This window comes from Microtus pennsylvanicus, chromosome 15 (assembly GCF_037038515.1).
Source record: "Microtus pennsylvanicus isolate mMicPen1 chromosome 15, mMicPen1.hap1, whole genome shotgun sequence".
Classification (NCBI taxonomy): Eukaryota; Metazoa; Chordata; class Mammalia; order Rodentia; family Cricetidae; genus Microtus; species Microtus pennsylvanicus.
Window position 1 is genome coordinate 3254903 of NC_134593.1, and position 24368 is coordinate 3279270.

The 24368-nt window shown below is 40.4% G+C and overlaps 1 protein-coding gene across 4 annotated transcripts in view; it reads left to right on the forward strand.

The window, feature by feature from the left end:
- Vcl (vinculin) overlaps window positions 1–24368 on the forward strand; it is a 90470-nt gene that overhangs the window by 45729 nt on the left and 20373 nt on the right. For 2 of the 4 annotated variants that reach the window (XM_075949130.1, XM_075949128.1), the window contains exons 5-13: window positions 681–803; window positions 2036–2202; window positions 10109–10196; window positions 11333–11480; window positions 16449–16602; window positions 17600–17775; window positions 21040–21230; window positions 22867–23066; window positions 24069–24197. In XM_075949130.1, coding sequence (XP_075805245.1) covers window positions 681–803; window positions 2036–2202; window positions 10109–10196; window positions 11333–11480; window positions 16449–16602; window positions 17600–17775; window positions 21040–21230; window positions 22867–23066; window positions 24069–24197 — 1376 coding nt within the window. Of the gene's footprint in view, window positions 1–680; window positions 804–2035; window positions 2203–10105; window positions 10197–11332; window positions 11481–16448; window positions 16603–17599; window positions 17776–21039; window positions 21231–22866; window positions 23067–24068; window positions 24198–24368 lie in introns of all 4 variants that reach the window. The other 2 variants (XM_075949127.1, XM_075949129.1) reach the window with 1 other exon arrangement.

Consider the following 24368-nt stretch of genomic DNA (forward strand, 5'->3'; position numbering starts at 1 on the left):
TCACATAGCACTTTTGAATAATAACCAAAGTAAACAAAGTTTTAACAAATTGATTCCAATACACCAGATGCTTAAAAAGCTGCCACAGCTGTACTTTTTAAAATTTCTGTTTTGTTTCTAACTTTAAGAGTTAGTATATGTTTATTTTGGATCAACTTGAATATTTCAGTAATTATTACCGAGGTAAGAATAAAACACAAGGCTTGGCAGGTACAGTGCATGCTGCCAAGCCTGATCTCCTGAGTTCGGTTCTCAGAACCCACGTGGTAGAAGGAGAGAAGCAACGCCTGCAAGTTAACCTTTGACCTTTATCCATAGGTGCACCGTGGGACACGTATATTCTTCCAATATACAGAATGAATGAACAAAAACCAAAACATACCCTAATGCAATCCAACTCACTGTTAGAATTCTTTCTGAGATTCTTGCATAGCACAGCACCGTAGCCAGATATACAATATGAAACCTGTATGCATACATACAGGATTTTTCTTTAATAAATTACCTTCACTGAAAAGTATAACATTGCATAAAATGCTAGTATTGTTACAATGTCTGTCTTTAAAGAGGTAGATAGTAAGTTTGGCGTTTTGAAGTAAGTCAGGATAGATTTGGGCTGAAAAGCCCAGATTCTGGTTTATTTCATCGCTCATCCTGCATAATTTCTTCTTGTGTTTCAGGGATGACAAAGATGGCGAAAATGATTGACGAGAGACAGCAGGAACTGACTCACCAGGAACACCGAGTGATGCTGGTGAATTCGATGAACACCGTCAAGGAGCTGCTTCCTGTTCTCATCTCAGGTACTGCTGGTGACAGGGTGAGGGAGCTGGGCGCTCTACTGAGATGGTGCATACCCTTACCCAGGGCAAAGATGAGATCCGAATGAATGCTGATGTAACATGTGGGCAGCAGGCAAAGGCTGAGCCCTAGAGTCATCATTTTGAATGTTCTTTTGCTTTCTTCTTTCTTAACTGCCACAAGGAAATTGCACTAAGTGTCAGTGTGTGCCCGTTCCTCATCATTAATCTTGTGTCACGGGCCGGTTGTGGGATCCCTCACTAATTCTCAGAAGACAGCTGTATTTACATGTCATTGTCACCCTCCAGTCCCTCAGTCCCAGGGGCTCTGTGTGCATCTGTACACACTTGGCGTGCCATCACATATAGATACATATAAATAAAAAATTCTCTTTTAATTAATTATTTTTTTAAATTAAACTTTCTTTGCGGGCTTTTTTTTTCTTCAGGGTTTCTCTCTTATGTAGCCCTAGATATCTTGGAACTCACTATGTAGACCAGGCTAGCCTTGAATTCACAGACATCTGCTTGTCTCTGCCTCCTGAATTCTGATATTCAGGATGTGTGCCTCCATGCCCTGATTTAAAAAAAATCTTAAAAATAAGAAAGAAAGAAAGAAAAAAGGAAAGAAAGGAAGAAAAGAAGGAAAAAGAGAGAGAAGTCACTGATGCACACATTGAGAGAACTAGAAGATACTGACTTCTTTGGGGCCTACCATGATTTGGGGGCAGTAGGCTACTCACAGTTTTGTTGGTGTTTTTTATTCTGTCCCAGGAGATTTTGTAGTGACTAGAGGCCATGGTGGTATCAGGATATTAATGATTTAAAAAGGTATTAATTGCTTTTTGATTGTAGATCATCAGTGTGTGTGTGTTAAATTAGTTCCCTAATGACAGTGATGCTTTCTTTACACCCTGAATTTACTTTACAGTTAAAGTCGTTGATACTGGAACTTGATCAGCGGGTTTGCAGTCTTTTTATATATTCTGTTTTAGACATTTAGAAGACCAAAATATGTATCTGAAGTATGAAACATTATCTGTGAATATTACTAAGCGATAAGATTAAATTCCAGGCTGATGAGATGCCTTGGCCTCACACAGATGGAGGAAGATAACTGACCTCTACTTTCTACCTGTGACCTCCACAACATTTTTGTTTTTTTGAGATAGGGTTTCTTTGTGTCCATCATTTTTTTAAAAGATCAAATTCTGATCTTTTGTTCATCTTTATAGCTATGAAGATTTTTGTTACAACCAAAAACTCAAAAAACCAAGGAATAGAAGAAGCTTTGAAAAATCGAAATTTCACTGTAGAAAAGATGAGTGCTGAAATTAATGAGATCATTCGTGTGTTACAACTCACTTCTTGGGATGAAGATGCCTGGGCCAGCAAGGTAAGTCTACTGTAGAAGAAATAATAAGAAAACTTCAAATTCTGAACTCCTGGGAGATTTTGATTGCCATCTGTCTTAGGTTTTATATTGTAACGGTGTATACCTAAGAATACACAGGTATTATGGAAACAGCTGTTCATTTGTTTTATGGGCTACTTGTCACCTTTATACATTTCCATTGTTTCAAGGTGGACTGTATAGGTATATAGGATGACTTGGTAAAAGGCTAATTTCTCATTGGTTGGGCTGGTAGAGGACTTGGGGTATCATACTTCCCTGGGTGGGATCATTGCTTTTTATAGGGGTGATTGTTGCCAGATGACTTAAGAAAGACAGAGAATATGCCTGTAATTATGTATGTTATGGAAGAGTTGTCCTTAGCCAACCTTTGATTAAGAGGAACGTACAGAGTAAGCTCTCAGGCTTTTTAGATGTGTTGCTTGGTCATTCTGTTAATTAAAGTATTGGTCTTCATATTGCCGGCTAGTTTACAGATCCTTTGCTTTCTGTAGAAACTCCCCTTCGACTCCAAAGGGAGTCCATTAAGGTGGATTCCTTTTAGAGCCTGTTGGCAGCTATCTGGAGTTACTGCCACTCTAGTCTGCTTATTCCTCATGCAGTGGCAAAGCTTCCGGGTCTGGTTTAGACTTGCCCTAGAGAATCCCAGGATGGAGGTGTGTGTGTGTGGGGTTCCCATCTCCAGGGTCTAACTTTCCCATGTATGACCCAAATTCTGTCATCAAGGTTGTTAACAGACTAAGTGACTTTATGATTTGACTTCCATTGGGTATTCATTAGAGTGTTTTTCCTCCAGGACCACATATAAGGTAAGATCACATTTGTGGCCAAACATCACCAGTCCTCCCTCCTGCTGCTCAGAAAGCTAATTTAGCTATGCACAATCAATTAGTTTACTTTTAGCTGTAACTTCATTTACAGAGGTGTTTCCTTATTGATAGTATGTCTTTAACTGTTTCTAAGATTGTATTTTAAGTTTTTAATGATAAAATCATCATAAGCCTCTGATATTTGATTTACTTTGCTTTTTCTTGACAACTTTCACTTCCCAATGACTTCTTTGTGCATCTTTTTTTGTTGTTTTTGTTCTCTTGTTTGTTTTATTCTTTTTCTCGAGCTTAGAAGGTAAGCTTTCTCTTACCCTTTAGTTTTTTTCCGCTTAAAAAGAGAAAACGCATGTCTGTGAGGTTTTCTTGTGCTGTGTGCCATGTCTTATTCTGTGTGCCGGTGTGTAGCACTGTGCTTGGATATGTGTCAGGACATGATTTAATGTGGAATTCTGGCCTGTGCTGGGCAGACTGACTTTGGCTCTTTTTGAAATTGGTATTTTTGAGTGGGAGGCACAAAACAGAAAAGATTGCTATGGGGTATCAGGCTTTCTGTATTTGTAAGGTGCTGTTGTCTTTTTGAGCAGGACCCTTAAGCACATTTTTTGCCTATTCTTCCCCACTTACCTCATTTGAAGGGCACATTGTCAGCTGAGCTCTCGGGATGGAAGACTGGAGGTGATGCTGTCTAGGTGTCTCACCCAGCCATTCCTGGCCTTGATAGGTGTCTCACCCAGCCATTCCTGGCCTTGATATTTTGCTTTTGGAGTTGTATTGTTGAGGTTTTACCTGTAGTTAAAGTGAGTACACTAAAGAGAGCTGTCCTGTTTACACTACCAAAGTCAAAGAGGACAAGAAGTAAAGAACAGTGATTTTTAATTTTTTTAATAGTTTATTTAAATTCATTTTATGTACACTGATGTGAAGGTGTCAGGTGCCCTGGAACTGGAGTTACAGACAGTTGTTAGCTGCCATGTGGTTGCTGGGAATTGAACCCTGGTCCTCTAGAAGAGCAGCCAGTGCTCTTAACCACGGAGCCATCTCTCCAGCCCTCATCTGAAACCTTTTTTTAATTTTTTCTTCCCTTGAGTTGGTGACTTTCTGCATGTTCTGTTGCCTAGGCTGTGAACAGCTGTAATTCAATGACTTCATGTTTCCCTAACTGAATAAACTCTTCCCTTTGCTTCTAGAGAATGAGAAACTACTAAGGAAGAACAGACATTTAACCATAATATTTCTTTAGTTTGAGGGAAAAATAATCTACCATTTAGTGAATACATGTTATTGAGTTTATTTTGTGCAACTGCCATCAACAAATGCTTCTTAAAAAAACAAGCAAGCAACCTGGGCGGTGTGGTGTATGCCTTTAATCCCAGCACTCGGGAGGCAGAGACAGGCAGATCTCTGTAAGTTCGAGGCCAGCCTGGTCTACAAAATGAGTTCCAGGACAGGATCTGCCCCTCCCCCCCCAAACAAAAGGAAGACCCAAATGATTTTAGCGGGTTTTCAGCACTAGGATTATGGATTTAGGCAGGGTGGACAAGGGCAGTTGACCTGGTCCTTACCTTATCTTGTAGCTGTCGCTCTGGAGAAAGCTGGCTGATTAGGATGATGCCAAACTCACTTCATCAAGGGTGAGAATAAATGGAGTTTGTTCAGTCAGATGAAGCTTAAATCCACGGCATTAGAATGTCTGCCCACTTTTGTCATACACTTACTTTGTTCAGAAATTACAAAAGGATAGAAAGATGCACATGACAAGTCGCTGACAGCCTGTCACCTTCCTGCTTTACCTGGATGTGATCCTGTGTGTAACTCTTCAGCAGTTATAAGAATATTTAGAAAAAGAAATTTATTTCACCCAGAAAATGGACAGTGGTAATTAGGATATTGGCTTTTTTTTTTTTTAAATAGGATTCGGAATCTTTCTTTCCTGAACTGTAAGCAGAGCATCAGCAGATTTGGGGTCTCTGTTGTGACCAGGTTCCCATTCTGTTAAATGCGTAGTGTCTTTCACCACCTCTCGTCCCTCCTCAGAAGGAATTAACTTTGTCTTCCCATACTTGTTTCATGCTTCCCCACTGGTGCAGTGGTCTTCTGGAAAGTGAAGGTTCCTCTAGGAAAGTGGGGGAAGAAAGTAAGTGGAACAAATTTTTGGTAAAAATACATCTTCTGAATAAGTTCAGAGTTTGACCAGGCAATGCACAGTTGAATAGCATACCTGTTATACCTACATTCAACCTACAAATTCACACTAAATTTAAGAGTAACTTTAAACACCTCATTTCAACTGAAAGTAAAAATTACCCCTTGACTCAACAGTCATCTTAACAGTGATAATTAAAGTGAAACGAGATTTTTTTTTCCTGGAACAACATTATGACTCAAAGGAATTTGAGTTAAACACAATTCTTATTCTACTCTGCAAATTTAGAATTCTATACTTAATGTTTTAAAAATTATTTATATTACTTGTATCTTGATATATGTTGGGACTTGAGAGAAAAGTACAATCATTTCATTGCTAAGATCTTTTGAGCCTTCCAGAGGTAGCATTTCACGCTGAGTCATTAGATGCAGTGACTCCCAGTTGGTTATGGTGCTGAGTGTCCTGCTGGGGTCAGGCTGGTGGTGGGCAGCAGGACTAGGAAGTCTTCCACATAAGATCACTCTACTTCTTACCGCAGAAGGTAACACTGGTTAGACTGTGCTGTCCTGTAACACCCTCACTGCAGACCCTTGGGACTTAAGGGTTGAATTTTTTGATTATTTAAAAAAGATCAGGTTACACATAAGCATAAAAGATTTCTTTTTGAGTGTTCTCAAGTTTTGGTTTAGCTGTCATTAGAGTAAGACATTTATCTATAGGAGTTTGGCTAAATACTTTAACTGAGGCATTTGTGGTGTTTTGTTTACTGCTCAAGGAGGAAATCCTCAAATGCTAAAGGAGTCAGTGTTTTCCTGTCTGATCAAGGATATCTTTAGCTGGCCCATCTGTGAGTGTGCTCACAGTGGGCTTAGGTGCTTAGAGTTGTGAAGCTTTTTCACAGGGGAGATACCCAGGCGAGAGAAGGTAGCTATCTAAAGACTTAGGACAAGGCAACTTTCTCATAGGTCAGTCTGTTCTTTCCTGAACTATCTTTATTCAGAACATTGGAATGGTGCTTATAGAAATGTGAGCAGAAGAAAGTGGAATGGGGAAATGAGTGTTTGCAGAAGAAAAAAAAAGAAGGCCGGGCAATATTTTCCATGTTTAAAGTTATATAGACACCCGTACATACACATGGATCTTCAAACTGGCTTCTAGTCACAATGCTAGGGAATCCGTTCACATCATGTCTGCTGGTAGTGCACGCATGTTACTCATGACAGGATTCTGTTGATTTCATCATAAATACTGCCTTTAAAATGCATCTGAGATTCCTTAGAGATAAAAATACATAGGATTATTAGCTGCTCTGCTCCAAAAAGAATGTAAGGAGGTTTTTAAAGTGATATAAACCTTTATGACTGTCTAAATCACTTTCTTTAAAAACCAGAGGGATAGAGAGATGACTCCGAGGGTAAAGGCACCTGTGACTTTGTCTGATGATGTGAGTTTGATCCCTGGAACACACAGTGTCAGAGAATTGACTCCAGTAAACTGTTCTCTGACCTTTACACATGTGCTATGGCACACTCTCACATACCCACACACCCACCCACCCCCACACACAAAATAAAACAACAACAAAAACCAACCTAGAAACTAACTGAAATTCCCAGTTTTAAAAAATGCAGCTTCAGGACTGGAGCGATGGCTCAGAGGTAAGAGCACTGAGTGCTCTTCCAGAGGACCCAGGTTCAATTCCCAGCACCCACAAGGCAGCTCACAGCTGTGTGTGGCTCCAGTGCTAGTGGATCTGATGCCCTCTTCTGATCTCCACAGGGCACCAATCCTGCACATATTGCAGAATAACAAAAGATTGCAGATTTATCCCACGTTTACCATCGGTTCGGGGTAGGGGAAATGAGCATCTGCTGATTTTAATTTCCTGGTGTTGTCAGATCTACTCAGAAGAAAATTGCTCTCTTCCTGGGAATCATATTCTGTCTTCTAGTGAAGGGGCCACGTGAGCTGATTCGAGAAAAAGGAGCAATCTTCGCGGATGCTGCATAGAGCAAGCTCATTTCCCACTGTACTTCAAACCACTTTGGGATATTGGGGGATGAAAGCAGTCATTGATGTTAGTACCCATTGTGAGCTCGATTCTGGAGCTTCTCCTGTGAGTAGTAGTGACTGGAGCTCATACTGACAAGGTGGAGGTCTGCTGACTGCTGCAGAAGGTTTATGGCATATTTTGGAACTCTTTAGGAAAAACAAAAAGCAAAACAACAAAACAAACAAACAAAACCAAACCGAGATCTTTTTTTGTTTGATTGTTTGTTTTTTGAAACAGGGTTCTCTGTAGCTATGGTGCCTGTCCTGGAACTAGCTCTTGTAGACCAGGCTGGCCTCATACTCACAGAGATCTGCCTCTGCCTCCAAAGTGCTGGGATTAAAGACATGCGCCATTACTGCCCGGCTTTTTATTTATTTATTTAGTGGCCAAACCGAGTTCTGTGTAATATAAAATAAGAGGTTGGAGTCAGCAGACTTAAGATCAAATCATAAGAGTGATTCCTTTTTTCTTAATTTGTAAAACTACATTTAAACCTGAGATTCAGTGAAGTATTTGAAGGAAAAAAATGGCTAGAACAATCTATTATGCAGGAAATCAAAATCCTTTAGTGCTGACATTTGAAAATATGTCATTTTCTTTAGAATTTAGAGTTTGAAATGTAGATAAATGTCTGTTGGTTTTCTCACCAAAATAAAAGTATAACTGTGTGGGGGGGGGTGGTGCACATCTTTTGATCCCAACACTCAAGAAGCAGAGGCAGGGTGGATCTCTGTGAGTTCGAGGCCAGCCTGGTCTACTGAGTGAGTTCTAGGACAGCCAGGGCTACACAAAGAAGCCCTGTCTTGAAAAACAAAAACAAATAGAAAGTATTACAGAAATGTTTATGAAATTTCTTTTAAATTTCCCATTGACACAGTCCTCTTTTCCAAGCTATACACATATTTCCTGAAAGTTTGTTATTATAAACATATCTACACCTAGACAGTTTATTAAATCTTATAACTTATGTTAAATGCTAACTAAAAATTGTCCTGTTAGTTCCTTGAGGTTAGAAATTACCCAAGAGTCTTAAAAAGATAGCCATTTGGGCCTTTCTTATTTGAAACTCAGCTTTGTGTTTTTCTGGGGGCAAGCTTTGCTGTAATAATTAACATACAACAAAGGGGAGAAAAGAAACAGATTTACACATCATTAGCAACTTACCTAAAGGTACTACTCTCCTATTTTACTATTTATAAATGGACTTTGGACCAGATCGTCATGATGCTGCCTTGTATTGGTAGCTATCATAATTCCATGTAACTTGGTAACTTCTTACACCCCTACCCACCCCCATAGCTTAGTTCACCTCTTTGTTGCTGTGGCTGAGCATACAGTTAGAACGAGAGCTTTTCCTCTCTTTCTAGATGGGAGAGAAAGGAACCCTAAAGTGGAGAGTCTGTCTTCTGAGTAGGTCTTTTGGAAATGCTCTAGTCGACCTGCTGCTGACTAAACCTGCGAATAGTGCTCCTTCTTTGTGTTAGTGGTGGCTCTTTGAATTGGAAATCGGGATGTGCTTGGTGCCTCCTTGTGGAAGCCTGATGGTACGACACTGTAGGATTGGAAATTGAAGAAGGCTGGGGATGGGGCACTGCCTAGAATTTCAGAGGTTAACATGCTTTGATGGGCTGACTCTCTGAGAGTCAATCCTCTAGGGCAAAAAGGAGAGAGATTGTTTTTTAAGATGCTAAATGCAGACTTAAGAGATGGACAGCCTAGGGCCAGTTGTAATAACACACACCTTTAATCCCAGAATTTGTGAGGCAGTAACAGAGGCAGGCAAATCATTGGGATGCCAGTCTGGGATTACATAATGAGTTCCAGGGAAGCTATACACAGTTATACCTGAGAGACAGACAGGGACAGACAGTGGGTGGGGAGACAGAGACAGAGAGACAGTGTATCACACTGCCAATTCTAAAGATTGGCACATAGATGTTTGTTATATTGTTTTTTTTGCATTTGTATTAAAATTTGATTAATCCGGGAGTGGTGCCATATACTTTTAATTGGGAAATTTCTGTGAGTTCAAGGCCAGCCTGGTCTACATGTCAAGTTCTGGACACCAGAACTACACAATGAGACCCCCCTCAAATTCTCTTTATTGGTTGTTTCCTACATATATATATATATGTAGGAAACTCCTGGGAAAGTCTATGTTGGCTTTATGCTTATTGTCATGAATCCTGGCTATGAGCAGTACATTGAGATCCATGTATTAGGGATGACAAGTGATTGAAGGATGGGAAGGAAGTGATAGCAGGGAAGACCAGCAGTGTGCTTTTCTTCATGGACGACTTTTAGTGGTTTATTCTGAGAGCCAAAACAAAATGGTTACATTAACACCTTGTACTTATTTTATTTCAACAAGTAGTTCCAAGTTTTTAAAATTAATTATATATAATGAAACATCATCCTGTGTGTGCACGCACATGCATCTCAAACAAGAAGTAGAAGAACTGTGCTTTGCGGCACCACACACTACTGGGGTGCCTGAAGCAGGGAGGACTCTGGAAGGCTTCAGCTGACGGCTGTTGGCTACTAAAAGGCTGATAATGAAGCATGAGGCCCGGGGCTTTGTTCTGCAGAAGACGTTAGACATTGTTTGACTTTATGCAGTTTTTTTAAAAGTTTTTGCAGTTTTAGCAATGGAGACACAGGAGGCAGGATAGAATTAACTGGAGATTTGCATGCAAGATGTTGCATTTTGACAGACACAGGAGTTGTGGTGTTTTGAGATTATTTTAAGGCTGTTACAGGACTGCCTTAGCTGCTGTGTGTTAGTGTTGTAACTCCCTCTCTGTAAAAACTGAGAGACCAAGATATAAAACAGACAAAATAACTGGGGTTTCTCTTCCAAAGGACACTGAAGCTATGAAGAGAGCGCTGGCGTCCATAGATTCCAAACTGAATCAAGCCAAAGGTTGGCTCCGTGACCCCAATGCCTCCCCAGGTAACCTGCAGTTCTTCTTTTCTGAACAATAAACAGCTGAAATACAAGCAAATGAAGGAAAGGAATGAACCCTTCTATAATCTCAGCATCCTGAGGTAGTTGTTACACCCCACCAGAATTCCCAGTAACTGAAACTGTTGACAGAAGTTTCTGTCCCGCCTGGTCCCACAGCTGTTCAGTCCCAGAGAAACACACAGAGGTCTATATTAATCATAAACTGGTTGGCCTATTAGCTCAGGCTTCTTATTAACTTTTATAACTTATAGTAGCCCATAATTCTTGTCTGTGTTAGCCACGTGGCTTGGTACCTTCTTCAGTGAGGCAGTCTCATCTTGTTTCCTCTGCATATGGGTAATGGCTACAGACACATCTTTCCTCTTAACAGAATTCTCCTGTTCTCATTGTCCCGCCTCTACTTCCTGCTTGGCTACTGGCCAATCAGCATTTTATTAAACAAGTACAAGAAACAAATCTTTACAGGGTAAAACCATTGTCCTACAGCATGAAACATTCCTAGGTCTTAAGGGATGAAGGTACAGGCTTTATCACCTCTTGCCATGAAACAATAAACAAAGCTAAGTTGCCATTCTTTGAAAGGTTATTGGTTCACCTCAATCAAAAGTAATTATTGTGAATAAAAGCTCTTTTTTGCTAGTTCAGGTTGGGCAGACTACCATTTATGTTAGCAAAGTAATTAGTTAAGCAGATTGTATAGTGATGCCTATAAGAATGGTAGAATGAAGTTGACTATATAAAGACAAGACCCAAGTGGGTTATTGATCTTGGCTTTTCTAATTTAATCTTTATTCCACTTTAGATTGTTTGAACAAATGGGAAAAACCTAATGGAAGTTGGAAGATGCCAAGCACTGTGAAATGACTAGATTCTTTTCTCATTGTCCACATTCTTCACATCTCTGAGCAGATATTGTGCCTAATACCTTTTCCAGCAGAGCCTGTGGTTAAAACGTCACATTATGGTTGGGAGGCACTGTGTGGCTTTTAGCTGTCAGAAGGCTTTCTGTCACTTGTCTGTTTAAGTCATCCATTCCTTCATGAATGAAATGACTTATAAAGTAACCTCTCTGAATAATTGATGTGCCTACAATGTAGATATTGAATATCTTACCATTCTAGGGGATGCTGGTGAGCAGGCCATCAGGCAGATCTTAGACGAAGCTGGAAAAGTTGGTGAACTTTGTGCAGGCAAGGAACGCAGGGAGATCCTAGGAACCTGCAAAATGCTAGGACAGATGACTGACCAAGTGGCTGACCTCCGAGCCAGGTAAGGTTCCTCTGCTTCGCTCAGACAGTAGTGAACAACTCACTCCTCATGAGGTCATTCAGGATATCAGCAAGTCCATGCCAGTTTTTCTGAATTGTCTTTTGCTGAAAATAGAACTGTAAACTAGTAAAGACTAATAAAGTTAGAGCTTATTTTGTAATTGATTTTTTTTAAAAAAAAGTTTTTAGCGGGAGTTTTTATGAAGAACAAGGGCAGAGTTGAAATCTGACCAGGTTAATTATCCTTTATAAAAGATGGATGGTAGAAAGAAACATCAAAGAGTAACAACAGGACTGGCGGTTCATCTCACTTGGTAGAATGCTTGCTTAGTATGCGTGATCCCATTACCAGGTGAGAAATGAAAACCTTGAATCCCAGGACTCAGGAGGTAGTGGCAGGAGGATCTCTGTCATCCTCAGCTACCCATTGAATTGAAGGCCACCCTGAGCCACATGAGATAATGCTTTTTCATTTTGTGTTAAAATTTATTTTAACCCTAAGAGAGACATACATGGATCTAATCTGTATGGGAAGTAGAAAAAGACAAGATCTCCTGCGTAAACTGGGAGCATGGGGCACATGGGAGAGAGTTGAAGGGGAGAGGAGAGGGAGGGGAGCAGATAAAATATATATAGCTCAATAAAAAATAAAAATTGAATATAAAAAATTTAAAAATTGTTACTATTTTATTATTTTTGTATATATTCCTATATTCTCTGAGCCATCTCACAGACTCTTGTAATTTGTTTTTTAACCTTCCTTTTACTCTTCACAAGTCTTTGATTCCTCTACCCCCAAATAAGTACACTTAGTTTGCTATTGAAAAAACTCAGGAGATCCTCGTTTGTATAGTGGTGAGTATCCCCCCCCCCCCCCCCCCCCCGCCTGTCACGCGGGAGACCGGGAAAAAAAAAAAAGAAAAAACTCAGGAGAATGTAGATTTAAAAAAAAATAATCATTTATGCAGTTGATGAAAATATTATAGACATTGAGAGGATTAAATTGTGTTTAAATCTAGTGTAGATGAAGTTTAATTTTGCTTTGAGAATGTCCTGAAACTTCTTGCTCATATCATAGACAACAGCCTGGCAGCAAACCTCCACATGCTCCACCATTCTACTTGGTCCAGAGTACTCACATCCAGCTGTAGACTGTAAAAGCACTTCTTTTGGACCAACACAAAAGTTTTATTGTTGGGAAACTGTTCCTTTCCCCCTAAAACAATGCAGAATCCTGTACATAGTAGGCATTCTTTTTGTGGCATTGCAGATGTAGAAGCCCCCGGGCCTTCAGAGGTGCATTTGGAGGGGGAGGGAGCGACTTAGATGTGGTCTCATGGCTCTCAGTGAACCTGTTTCCTGTTGAGAAGCAGCCTTCTTTGTCAGAAGCATGGCAAGAACTTTGCAGAAAGGAGAAAAGAAGTTTTGTTCCCCTTTGGAAAAATGCCAGTGCAGTTTGACAAGATTCTTGGCTCTTCTAATTTTTCATTGCTGGCTCTTTGGTCTGTAGCCCTTTCACAGTGTGGCAGGCAATTTTCATTTGGAATTCTCAAAAACATAGTTGTGAATATAAGAAAAGAATGAGATGATTGTATGGGAGAGTATCCTAATCTGTCAAGAGAAAAGGCTAGACCAGAGATCAGTAACTATGGCCCTGCTTCATACCGGAGCCTGTGTTATCCTCTCATAGTAGAAGACTAGAAAACCATCTCTTCCCATTGGTTTTTCTTACATGCACCCAGCTGCATTATCCTTTTGATGCTGAGGCATAGCAACTCTTTCTTCATTGATATTCAGGCTTCTAGGTTTTAAGAATATATTTTATCTGTGTAGAACTCAAAGCTTTTTAGTTTGAATTTGGCTCGTATATATTCTTACCTTTTTACAGTTAAATCCATATATCAGAAATATTCCTCCTAACTAATTACTATATTTGAATGAGATAAAAGAAACCTTGGGCAGTATTTCCTCAGTCTTTCGTTTTCTTGTCAGCTGTGGGAAGGCCTCAAGTGTGAGAAAAAGGCTTACGTATGCTCTGGCACTGCATTTCTGGGGCTCATTGCCTTCAGTGTTAGTGTAGAAGGGCTTTGAAAAAGAGGGCAAAGGGGGTGAGCAAGTGTGATGCTCCTTAAAGCTGTGTAAAAAGTCAGACCTCATAGCACCCTGGTCTGTAATTCCACTGCCAGTGAGGGAGAGAAAGGCACATTCCTGGGGCTCATGTCCAAGCAGCCTGGCTTAATCAGCAAGTTCTAGACCAGCGAGAGACCCTGTGTCACAAACATCACCATACACGGGCATATCCACCTGGACACAAACATGCACATGTACACACACACACAGAAAAATCTTGATTTGGGCTGGAGAGATGGCTCCATGGTAAGAAGACTGGCTGCTCTTTCAGAGGACCCAGGGTCAGTTCCTAGCACCACACCTTATAACTATCTGTAGCTCTAGTTCCAGAGGATTCAGTGCCCTTTCTGACCTCTGCAGGCACTGCACACATGGTGCACAGACACGTGCAGACAAAACACCATACACACCAAGTAAGAATAAATGCCATCTCAAAAAGGAATTTTTTTGTTTTGTTTTGTTTTTTGTTTTTCGAGACAGGGTTTCTCTGTGTAATTTTGGATCCTGTCCTGGAACTAGCTCTTGTAGACCTGGCTGAAAAGATTTTTTTTGGGCGGGGGGGAGGAGAAGATAGGTAATAGATTCATTTTACTGTTAAGGAGGCAAGGATGTTTTGGAGTTTTTCCTAAAGTTAGAAGCTCAGATTGGGATGAATCATGTTATTCCTTAAAATGATAAAATTATCACACCGATGATTGGCTTTACTAGTCTAAATGGATTAAAATAATCCACGTTTGTAAAAAGATGGCAAGTCTTGGTTTGTGGCCTAGAAACTCTGTTAAGGGACTGATCTCTACCCGGTCCCATCGTGTTTTTGCAGTAGTAGAATACCATTTCTGAGAGAAGGAACTATACCAGTTCTCTAAGGACTTCAGGAAACAGTGTGGTTTTGTTCCTCAGTACTAACTCCTTACGTAGTAATGGAAGGCACACGTTGATATTATCACTGGGGGCTGGAGAGATGGCTCACAGTTGAGAGTATTCACTGTCCTTCCAGAGGACCCAGGTTTAATTCCCAGCACTCACGTGGCAGCTCCCAGCTGTCTGTAACTCCAGTTTCTAAAGGATCTGACACCCTCACATAGACATACATGCAGGAAAACACCAAAGCACATAAAACAGAAAGGCAATGAAGAGAAAGAGAGAACTCAGGATACGTCACAGTGCTGAAGAGAGAGAACTCAGGAGATACGTCACAGTGCACCTTTCTTGCTCGCCGTGTCTCAGAAATCCCCACGTCAGACCTGCTTCTAAAGTCTGTCCACCATTAGCCAGGTGGTGCGGTGCACGTCTTTAATCCCATCACTCTGGAGACAGAGGCAGGTCGATCTCTGTGAGTTTGAGTCCAGCCTGGTCTACAAAGAATTTCAGGACAGCCACAGCTACACAGAAAAACCCTGTCTTGAACCACTCCCTCCCCACAAAAAAGATTGTTAGGTTCGTTGTATTAGTGATGATAGCTTATTTACATTAGTACTTTATAAACATGTGTTCTCAAAGTGTTTTCAGGTATATTTTTTCTTCCCCATTTTTTTCTTTTTCTTTCTGCAACACCCCCTCTCCACCTCCGCAAGCTGCGAATTAAACTCAGGATCTCAGAAATTCAGGCAAGCTGCCTACACCTGTGAGCCATTCCTCAACCCTGATGTATATTACCTCCTTTTTCCCTTCTCAGTGCTGGGGATCAAACCCTTATGCTGTCTTTCACTGAACTAATTGTGCATTTCCTGTCAAAGTATGTTATTTTGATAGGTGAAGTACTTTGTTAAATAAACAGGGCAAATACTGTATTGTTACTTACCTTCATTTTATGTAATTTTAATTTTATAAATAAAAAAGAGAAGCTGCCAGGTATGGTGACACACTCTCAGTAGTTGGGAAGCACAGACAGGTGACTTTTTGAGAATTTGAGGCCAGCCTGGTCCAGATAGCGAGTTCCAAATAGGCAGTACCCATCTCAAAACAAACAAACAACACCCCCCCCCCCCCCCCACAAAATTCTAAAGCCCAAGAATGTTAAACATTAGAACAAAATTCCCACAGGGGTCAAAAAGTCAGGATTTAGAGAAACAGATCTAATTGGTTTCACTCTGGTATATTCTTTCATGCTTAAATAATTTATTAAAATATACTTATTGAGCTGGACTGTGGTGGCGCACGCCTTTAATCCCAGCACTTGGGAGGCAGAGGCAGGCGGATCTTTGTGAGTTCGAGGCCAGCCTGGTCTACAAGAGCTAGTTCCAGGACAAGCTCCAAAGCTACAGAGAAACCCTGTCTCGAAAAACCAGTATATATATTTCAATATATATATATAGTTGAAATAATAATTGAACTTATTCTTAAATAATTTTACTGTATGATTCCCTATAAACAAGACAAATTAATGGGCTATTTATTTCTAAAGCACACACAGTCCTATAGTAACAAATCCCTCTGTAACAATAAGATCTCCAGCAAATTTTCCTGCTGCAGTTTTTGTTTGGTTATGTAGTCAAGAATAATTATCAAATTTTGCTAAGCTGGCTTTCAAGTCATTAAATAGTTTCCTAAAACTGATGTGAGTTGGACATGGTGTCACATGCTTGTAATTCTAGCACTTGGGAAGAAGAACCTGGAAGATGAGGTGTTCAAAGCTAGCTATAGTTACATAAGACCTGGTTTCAAACAACAAAACAGAATAAAAACATGTTTTTGAAAGCAAAAGAGAAAGTAGGTGGGTGGATGTTTTTCCTTTGTTCAGTTTTCTGGGGAAACCGAGAAAGACACACGTTAATAAAAATGACATGTATTGTTATTATTATCTGAGAGGGTATAACGACATGTCTGTCATTCTGAGTAGAGGACAAGGAGCCTCGCCAGTGGCCATGCAGAAGGCTCAGCAGGTGTCTCAGGGTCTCGATGTGCTCACTGCCAAAGTGGAAAATGCAGCTCGAAAGCTGGAAGCCATGACAAACTCAAAGCAGAGTATTGCCAAGAAGATTGATGCTGCCCAGGTGAGAACCATTCTCAGTAGTGACAGGTTGGAGAAGAGAAGACGGGTTCTTAATGTCCCTTATCTCTTCCTACACTGCCCTTTGCCCTTGTCTACTGTGGGTAGGTAGTGGATGCTCCTCAGTGAAGACCGATTCCCAGTAGTTTCCAGGGTGTTACCTGTACCATCATAGGCGTAGACTCGTGTTTGTCTACAGTTTGAATTAAAGATCTTAATTTTCAGAACTTCAGCTAGTTAAAAGATCTCTGAGTGACAGAATCCTAGATCTCGAAACCATTTCCTGGCTTAGAAATCTCTACTGTATTAGGTCATAGTGGTGTTCAGATTTAGGGCTCGACTCTATGTAAAACAACTTTCAAGCGTTTTACAAACACAAATGCTTGAAGACTGGGAAAAAAAAAGGATGATTCATTTAAAGATGGGAGAAGGCTTATGAAGATATTTTATTCTTTTTTGTTTTTGTTAATCTTTTTTCTTTTAGTTTGGTTGTCAAACACAGGGCCTTGTGCAAGTTACTTAAGCACTGTATAATTGAGCTAAAATTCCAGCCTGAGAATTATTTTATTTATTTTAAAATAATTTATTTTTATCTTATGTGCATTGGTGTTTTGCCTGACTGTATGTCTTTGTGAGGGTGTCAGATTTAGAGCTATAAACAAGTGGGTGCTGGGAATTGAACCCAGCCCATCTTCTTAACCAGCCCCTGAGAATTATTTTAATGGAAATCAACATGGCTGGTAGCACAGCTCAGGGGTAGGAGCGTTTGGCTAGGTTTGATCCCCAATATTTGGGGTGGTGGGGGATATGACATGATGGTATGCAGAAAAGATGAGTGATTTGAAATTACCTGAGCTAGTAACGTGTGGAACAATTAGAATTAGCACTCTAAAATGACTACCATTATGCCGTGTGACCACTTGAGAGCTATTTCTGATGGATTTGTAAGTTTTAATGTGGTTCACGAGTAGATGACATTGTCCACTTCGGTGTGTATGTAGAATTGGCTTGCAGATCCAAACGGTGGACCTGAAGGAGAAGAACAGATTCGAGGGGCTTTGGCGGAAGCGCGGAAGATTGCAGAATTGTGTGATGATCCCAAGGAGAGAGATGACATCCTACGCTCCCTTGGAGAGATAGCCGCTCTGACCTCTAAATTGGGAGATTTACGAAGACAGTACGTATTTAATTTCTTAGTCAAAAATGAGTATTTCTCCTCACCTCCCATTCTCCCTTTCTTCTATATTAGGAGCATGTTGAGTTGAATCCCCATAGGTTAAATGACATCTAACTCCCAAATGTAGATCCTTGGACCCTATCTCAGACATGATGTATGGTAAATGCTTGTGGGATCTCCATAGGTTAAATATGTTTGTGACATGGCTAGGTCAGATGTTGCCTCTGGTATCAGTGCTGTAACTGAAGTTGATTTAATAACTTGTTAGTGATCATAGTTTTAAATGAGACCATTAGCCTGCTGAGAATTCATTTTCAAGCTCTATTTTCATTGTTTCTAAAGTAGGACTTTGCCTGCTTTGTTTGTTACTTGTCTGTCCTAGACACAGGGAAAATCATTGTTGTAGTGAGCCATGAAAAGACTCCTGCGTGTGTATGTGATCAGGACAGAAAGCATACTTTTCTCCCTTCATAGCACTGTGATTTCTCGAGTAGCAATTATATAAAGGATTCTTCAATTACGTTTCCTGGATGATCATTCCTATAATAACATCCTTGCTTCAGCTTCCTTTCTTAAAGATTTTCCTCATGCCTACTCTGACTGTATGGAAAAGAGTTACCCCTTTGTCCTGACAAAGATATAGCTGATGTAAAATAACAGCTAAACAACACCATGGATTGGCAATAGAGTTCAGTTGGTCGAGTTCTTGTGCAGGCTCCTGGCTTGATTGCAAGCTTTGTATAAAACAAGGCATGGTAGATTATGTCTATAATCACAGAAATTGGGAGGTAGAGCCAGGAGGAGCAGAAGTTCAAGGTCCCCTGTGGCTCCACCATGAATTTGAGACCCTATCTGAAGAAACCAAGCCAAACTAAACCAAACTAAACCATATCAGCCCCATGCTGTCCATAGGATGTAAGAATGGTGGTCCGAATTGGGTGCCTTGTCCTCCCTCACTGGTCCATGTGTGTCTCCCAGAATAATTGCTTTGTCCAAGAGTATGTTCTCTGAGAGCTAGAGGAGGACGGATCTTGGTCAAGGATATAGTATAGTAACTGCACTCCCCTGCCAGCCTCTCAACGTGTTTCAGGAGTGTTAAAGAAGGGAACGATGACAAAGAAGAAATGGTTGTCTTTCCTGACACAGACCTGCAGCACCGTTCTCTAAGAATAACCATAGTCATATTCCATTTCTTCCATTTAACTTATATGTTCTCTTTCTGTTCTTTTGTGAGAAAATTCCTATTTTCATCTTCCAAAGTAAGGGATTTGTTATTATCTTCTGACAAAGAGGGCACTGCTGACTAAGAAACCATAAAAATAGAGACTATGAATTCCTAGTACCTAACACAATCCATTGCATAGGTAGATACTCACGATTATTTTTTTGATGACAAAGAGATAACTATCAGTAGCGGCGATAACAGTTAGACCTTCATGTGTGGCCACTAATGCTGACATCATAGTTAACACTGTAACATGAGTAGACATGTACATAACCTGGCAACAAAACTAGTCATGTGGAAACCGTGGTAAACACCTCCTTAGTCTAGCTGTGGAAGATGGGAGGTTAGAGAAAATTAAAATAATAAAGAAGTTTTTAAAATTAGTCATTCTGACAGATGGGTTGATATTTTTGTTTTTATAGATGAAGCAGATGAAGGTACTCTTCTGTGATTGAGTAGTCTCAAAATACAAAATTGATCAGATTCTTTATATTTGCTCTTTCTTTCTTAAATTGTTACTTACTTTATGTTTTATGGCTGTGTTGTGTGCATGTATGTCTGTGTACCACATGCATGCCTGGTGCTTACAGAGGCCAGAAGAGGCTGTTGAGTCTGGAACTGGAACTGTCGCAGATGGTTGTGAGCCACCACGCGGGTGCTGGGGATTGAACCTGGATTCTCTGAAAGAGCAGCTAATCCTTACAACTGCTGAGCCATTTTTTTCAGTCCTGCCTTTTTGTTTTCTTAATGGTTAGAATCACATCTTTTAGGTCAGTTTCTATTCTTGAGACATAACATGGTTGTTTTTTTAAATTTTTGTGTGGCTACATTTGTTTAGGTTCTTCGGCTGCAAGAAACTGGATTGAGAATATGTAGTAACATCTAATGGAACCACATCTTGACTGTGGCCAAGTCTACTAGTGACTAGAAGCCCCCATATCCCTGTTCAGTATCTTAGGTGCCAGATGGGTCCTGTATGTCTGTTTTTTACTCTTTTTTTCCACGTCACTTGGGCCTTCTACCTTTGGTTTGACGAACTATACCCCAGGCTTAACATGATTGTCTAGCTCCAGAGCCACTACTGGTTGACTTTGACAATGTTTTTGAAGTGTGGACCAATGATTACTTGAAAATTTTGTTTAAAATATGTTCCCTTACCCCATTCTAGATATAATTTATCAAAGTCTCTTTTGATGACCAATTTAACTATCAGTACCTAAAATTAGAATCCCATTTTACTTTTATTTGCACTGTACTTAGAGAAACACTAGAATCTAATTACATGTAATCTGTGACTGCAGGTGTGTTGTCTTTGAGTAGAAACCCCCCAGTTCAGTTAGTTACAGCAGAGAGTAGGAACTGAATGATACCAGGATGAGTTAGTACAGGGAATTTTACAGTGAGGGCTCTTTATTTCCCAGGGTCGCTGTGGGTATTAGATGATGTGAGGGAGAGCTTGTAGCGTACCTGGAGAAGGTAGGGCCCCAGCACGCTCCATCACTAGCTGTGTTATTACTGGTTCTGCTTCCACTGCCAGCATGGCTGTCTGGGCGCACCTAGTTCCTCAGGGAGTTTGTGGTGTTTTGCTGTTGTTTTTTGTTTTTGAGGCAGGGTTTGTCTATGTAGTCTTGGCTGTCCTGGAACTCTGTAAACCAAGGTGGCCTTGAATTCCAAGGTCTGCCTGCCTCTGCCTCCCTAGAGCCGGGATTAAAGGCGCTAACTGCCCGGCTGGATCTTGTGTTTTTGTGTGTGGCAGGAGGAGAGTGCGTGCGATCTAGTGCTGAGTGATTAGGCTCAGCTAACATAACCCGGTAGTTGTGTAATTATATAGACTGACTCAAACTAGGACAAAATAAACAAAATAATGTGAATTTAAGTTACATTCATATTTAAGGGCTAAATAAGAGTTCATTTCAACTTAATTTAATAATCATTTAGTAATTTCCATTCTCATTAATATGTTATTAACTATTAAATTATCTCAACATCATTGTGCCTACAATGTAAATTACACTGGATGGTCATTTTTACTTCTGCAGGGGGAAAGGAGACTCCCCAGAGGCTAGAGCATTGGCTAAACAGGTGACCACGGCCCTGCAGAACCTACAGACCAAAACCAACAGGGCTGTGGCCAACAGCAGACCCGCCAAGGCAGCTGTCCACCTCGAGGGCAAGATTGAACAAGCACAGCGGTGGATTGATAATCCTACAGTAGATGACCGTGGAGTTGGTAAGGGCTGGTCTCAGCACAAATGTGTGCCTCACTGCTGAAAGGGTTCTCAAGCCACTGGGAAGTAACTTTTCAGTGTGGTTTTATTTCCAAATGCAGCTAGTAAAATTTCTATAATTTAACCAAGAAGTATTAGAAAGTAAATGATTTTGCTGTGGACAAGCTGACAAGAGTGTCATAATTGAAACTTTGAACTAATTGCTACCAATCTTATGTTTATTTTCATCCTGGAGTATTTGTTTTTATAGTCCTTACCCAGTACCTAGTTAAATATAGTTTTTGGAAATGACAGTAAAAACTATTTGATATCCTCACAGCATCCTGTAAAAGTTGAATCTTTTTTTTTTCTTTCTTTGAGACAGGGTCTCTCTGTTGTAACTCTAGTTGTTGTCCTGGAACTCACTGTGAAGACTAGGTTGGCCTTGAACGCTCAGAGATCTACCTGCCTCTGGTTTCCAAGTGCTGGGATTAAAAACATATACTATCATGCCTGACTGAATGTTGAAAATATAATAATTTAAAAGAAGACCTAGGAATAGATTTCTATGAGTTTTGTTTCATGATTGGCTAGCATACCTGCCGAGGCTGAAGGATAGACTCCCCTTTCCTACACTCAGTGGCTAAGATGAGGGGCTGCAGACCTGGGCAGGGCATGAGCTTGTGTAGGAGTGAAATGACAGAACACTCGGATCTGATGTTCTCTGCTTAGTGCTGTTAAAGTGGCATACCCTCTGGGCAGCAATTGGATTGTTAGGAGATTATTTTATCAATTCATTTCTAAGGAGTTATTATCAGAATATATGTAAACAATATGAATATTATTGTAGATATAGCAAGCAGCAAGATAGTTGTGGTTAATATAATAAAACATAGCCTATATTTTTTGGTCATCTTTTTGGATTTTTGCTTTTATGGTGCTAGGGACCAAACCTAAGACTTGTGTGTATTGGACAAGTATTCTAAAAGGTGTAAACGGAGACCATGCGTTGGTGTCCTGGTCACCCAGACCCAAATAATCACATAGAAACTATATTAATTATAACACTGTTTTGCTGATGGCTCAGGCATATTTCTAGCTAGCTCTTACATCTTGAATTAACCCATTTCTATTCCATGAGTCTTATGGTTTGTTACCTCACATCTTGCTTCTTGGATGGCTACATGACATCTCTCTCCTTTGGCAGCTACATGGCCTCTGCCTGACTCTGCCTTCTTTTTCTCTGCATTCAGTCTAGTTTTCCTGTCTACCTATATTCTGCCCTGCCATAGGCCAAAGAAGCTTCTTTATTAACTGGTGGTAATAAAACATATTCATAGCATACAGAGGGAAATCCCACATTAAAAAATTTAGTAAGTGGAAATTTCTCATTATAAAGAAGAGGAGTGAAGTATAAAAGTTAGGCTTGGGGTGTTGGTCAGTATTAGATAAACATGAGGCTCAGGGTCTAATCCCAGCACTTCCCCCACTTCTAAAAAGTTACTGGATAGTTTGTTCTCTTTATACTTTTCTGTGTTTCTAAAGAGTTATAGTTTGTCAGAGAGTCCTGTACTCCTATTAAATGGTATTTAAAAGAATCTGGAGTAGCATCACAGTTGCCTTTCTTGCATCTATGTGAACTTGTGTTTCTTGGTTTAGGTCAGGCTGCCATCCGTGGACTTGTGGCTGAAGGGCATCGGCTGGCCAACGTCATGATGGGACCTTATCGCCAAGATCTTCTTGCCAAGTGTGACCGCGTAGATCAGCTAGCAGCCCAGCTGGCTGACTTGGCTGCCCGAGGGGAAGGGGAGAGTCCACAGGCGAGAGCACTTGCATCCCAGCTTCAAGACTCATTGAAGGTAGACCGTGGGATACTTTTTGATGCCTGTTAGTACAAAGAAGCAGCAGGCAGAAGGGACTTTTGTAGTGTGTACCTGCGTGTGGAGAGGTCAGAGGACCAGTCAGGTGTCAGGCACCATCTACCCTTATTTTCTGAGACAGGGTGTCTCATTGTTCTGGAACTTGCCGAGAGAACAGCCAGTGACCCCCAGGGAGCTGCCTATCCTCACCTCTCCAGTGCCAGCCGTTTTTTAATGTGGGTTTTGGAGCTCAAACACAGATTCTCATGTGGCAAGGCAAATACTTCACTGACTGAGCTGCCCCACCTCAGCCTGAGACTTGAGATTCTTGGGTTTAGGGAAAATTAAAACAATGTTACCAAATATAGAAGGAGATTAGAGCTTGTTAGGAATAAGCCAAGTGGCAGCAACTAGTGTTTTTCTAAAGTTCATTTAATCGAAAGAGCTCTCATGATTTTGCTCTAGGCATTTATCATTTTACTGATATTTAGTCAGTATTTACTTTTTTAGATAGGGCATCTCAATCTGTAGCCCAGGTTGGCCTTGAACTCTTGGAAGTCTTCATAACACGACCTTTTGAGTGCAGTGATTATTTGCATGTGCTTGGAGGTTATTGAGTTTTTCTGTAAACCTTACTATTTTTTTCATTTCTTTTAATATAGTAAGCTATTTAGAAATTTGTTACTGTATTTTTCAAATAGTTAATATAGTCATCACCAGGCCTGGCTAGACCTGGGAATGGTAAGGAACTCAGTTTCACCTTAGAGCCTTCTTTGGGTCAGCCCTGTGATTTCATTATCATTTCATAGTGTCTATCATGAAAGGAGTCATGTATGTCCCTTAGAGAAGAGAATTCATAACAAAGTCTGTGCTAGCTCTGTGCTTATACATATTTGATATTCAAGAAATAATTTTGAAAGTGAATTAATGAATGTATCAGTGAAATTAGCAGATATGCCTTTTGGATGTTGCTATAAATTTCATTTGCAAACTATTTTTAAGGATCTTAAAGCCCAGATGCAGGAAGCGATGACCCAAGAGGTGTCTGATGTTTTCAGCGATACCACAACTCCCATCAAGCTGTTGGCAGTGGCGGCCACAGCTCCTCCTGATGCACTCAATAGGGAAGAGGTAGGTATCTGAAGTACATAGGTTACTTGTGGATGAAAGATTTTGTGAATGGCAAAAGGGGGAAATATTTAGTCCCCCAAGAGTATCAGTTATGTCTGTCTTTAACTGCTAGTTGTAGCATATCTGGCCATTAGATTAGAGCTGGTGGGGTTGCTTTTCACCACATAGCAA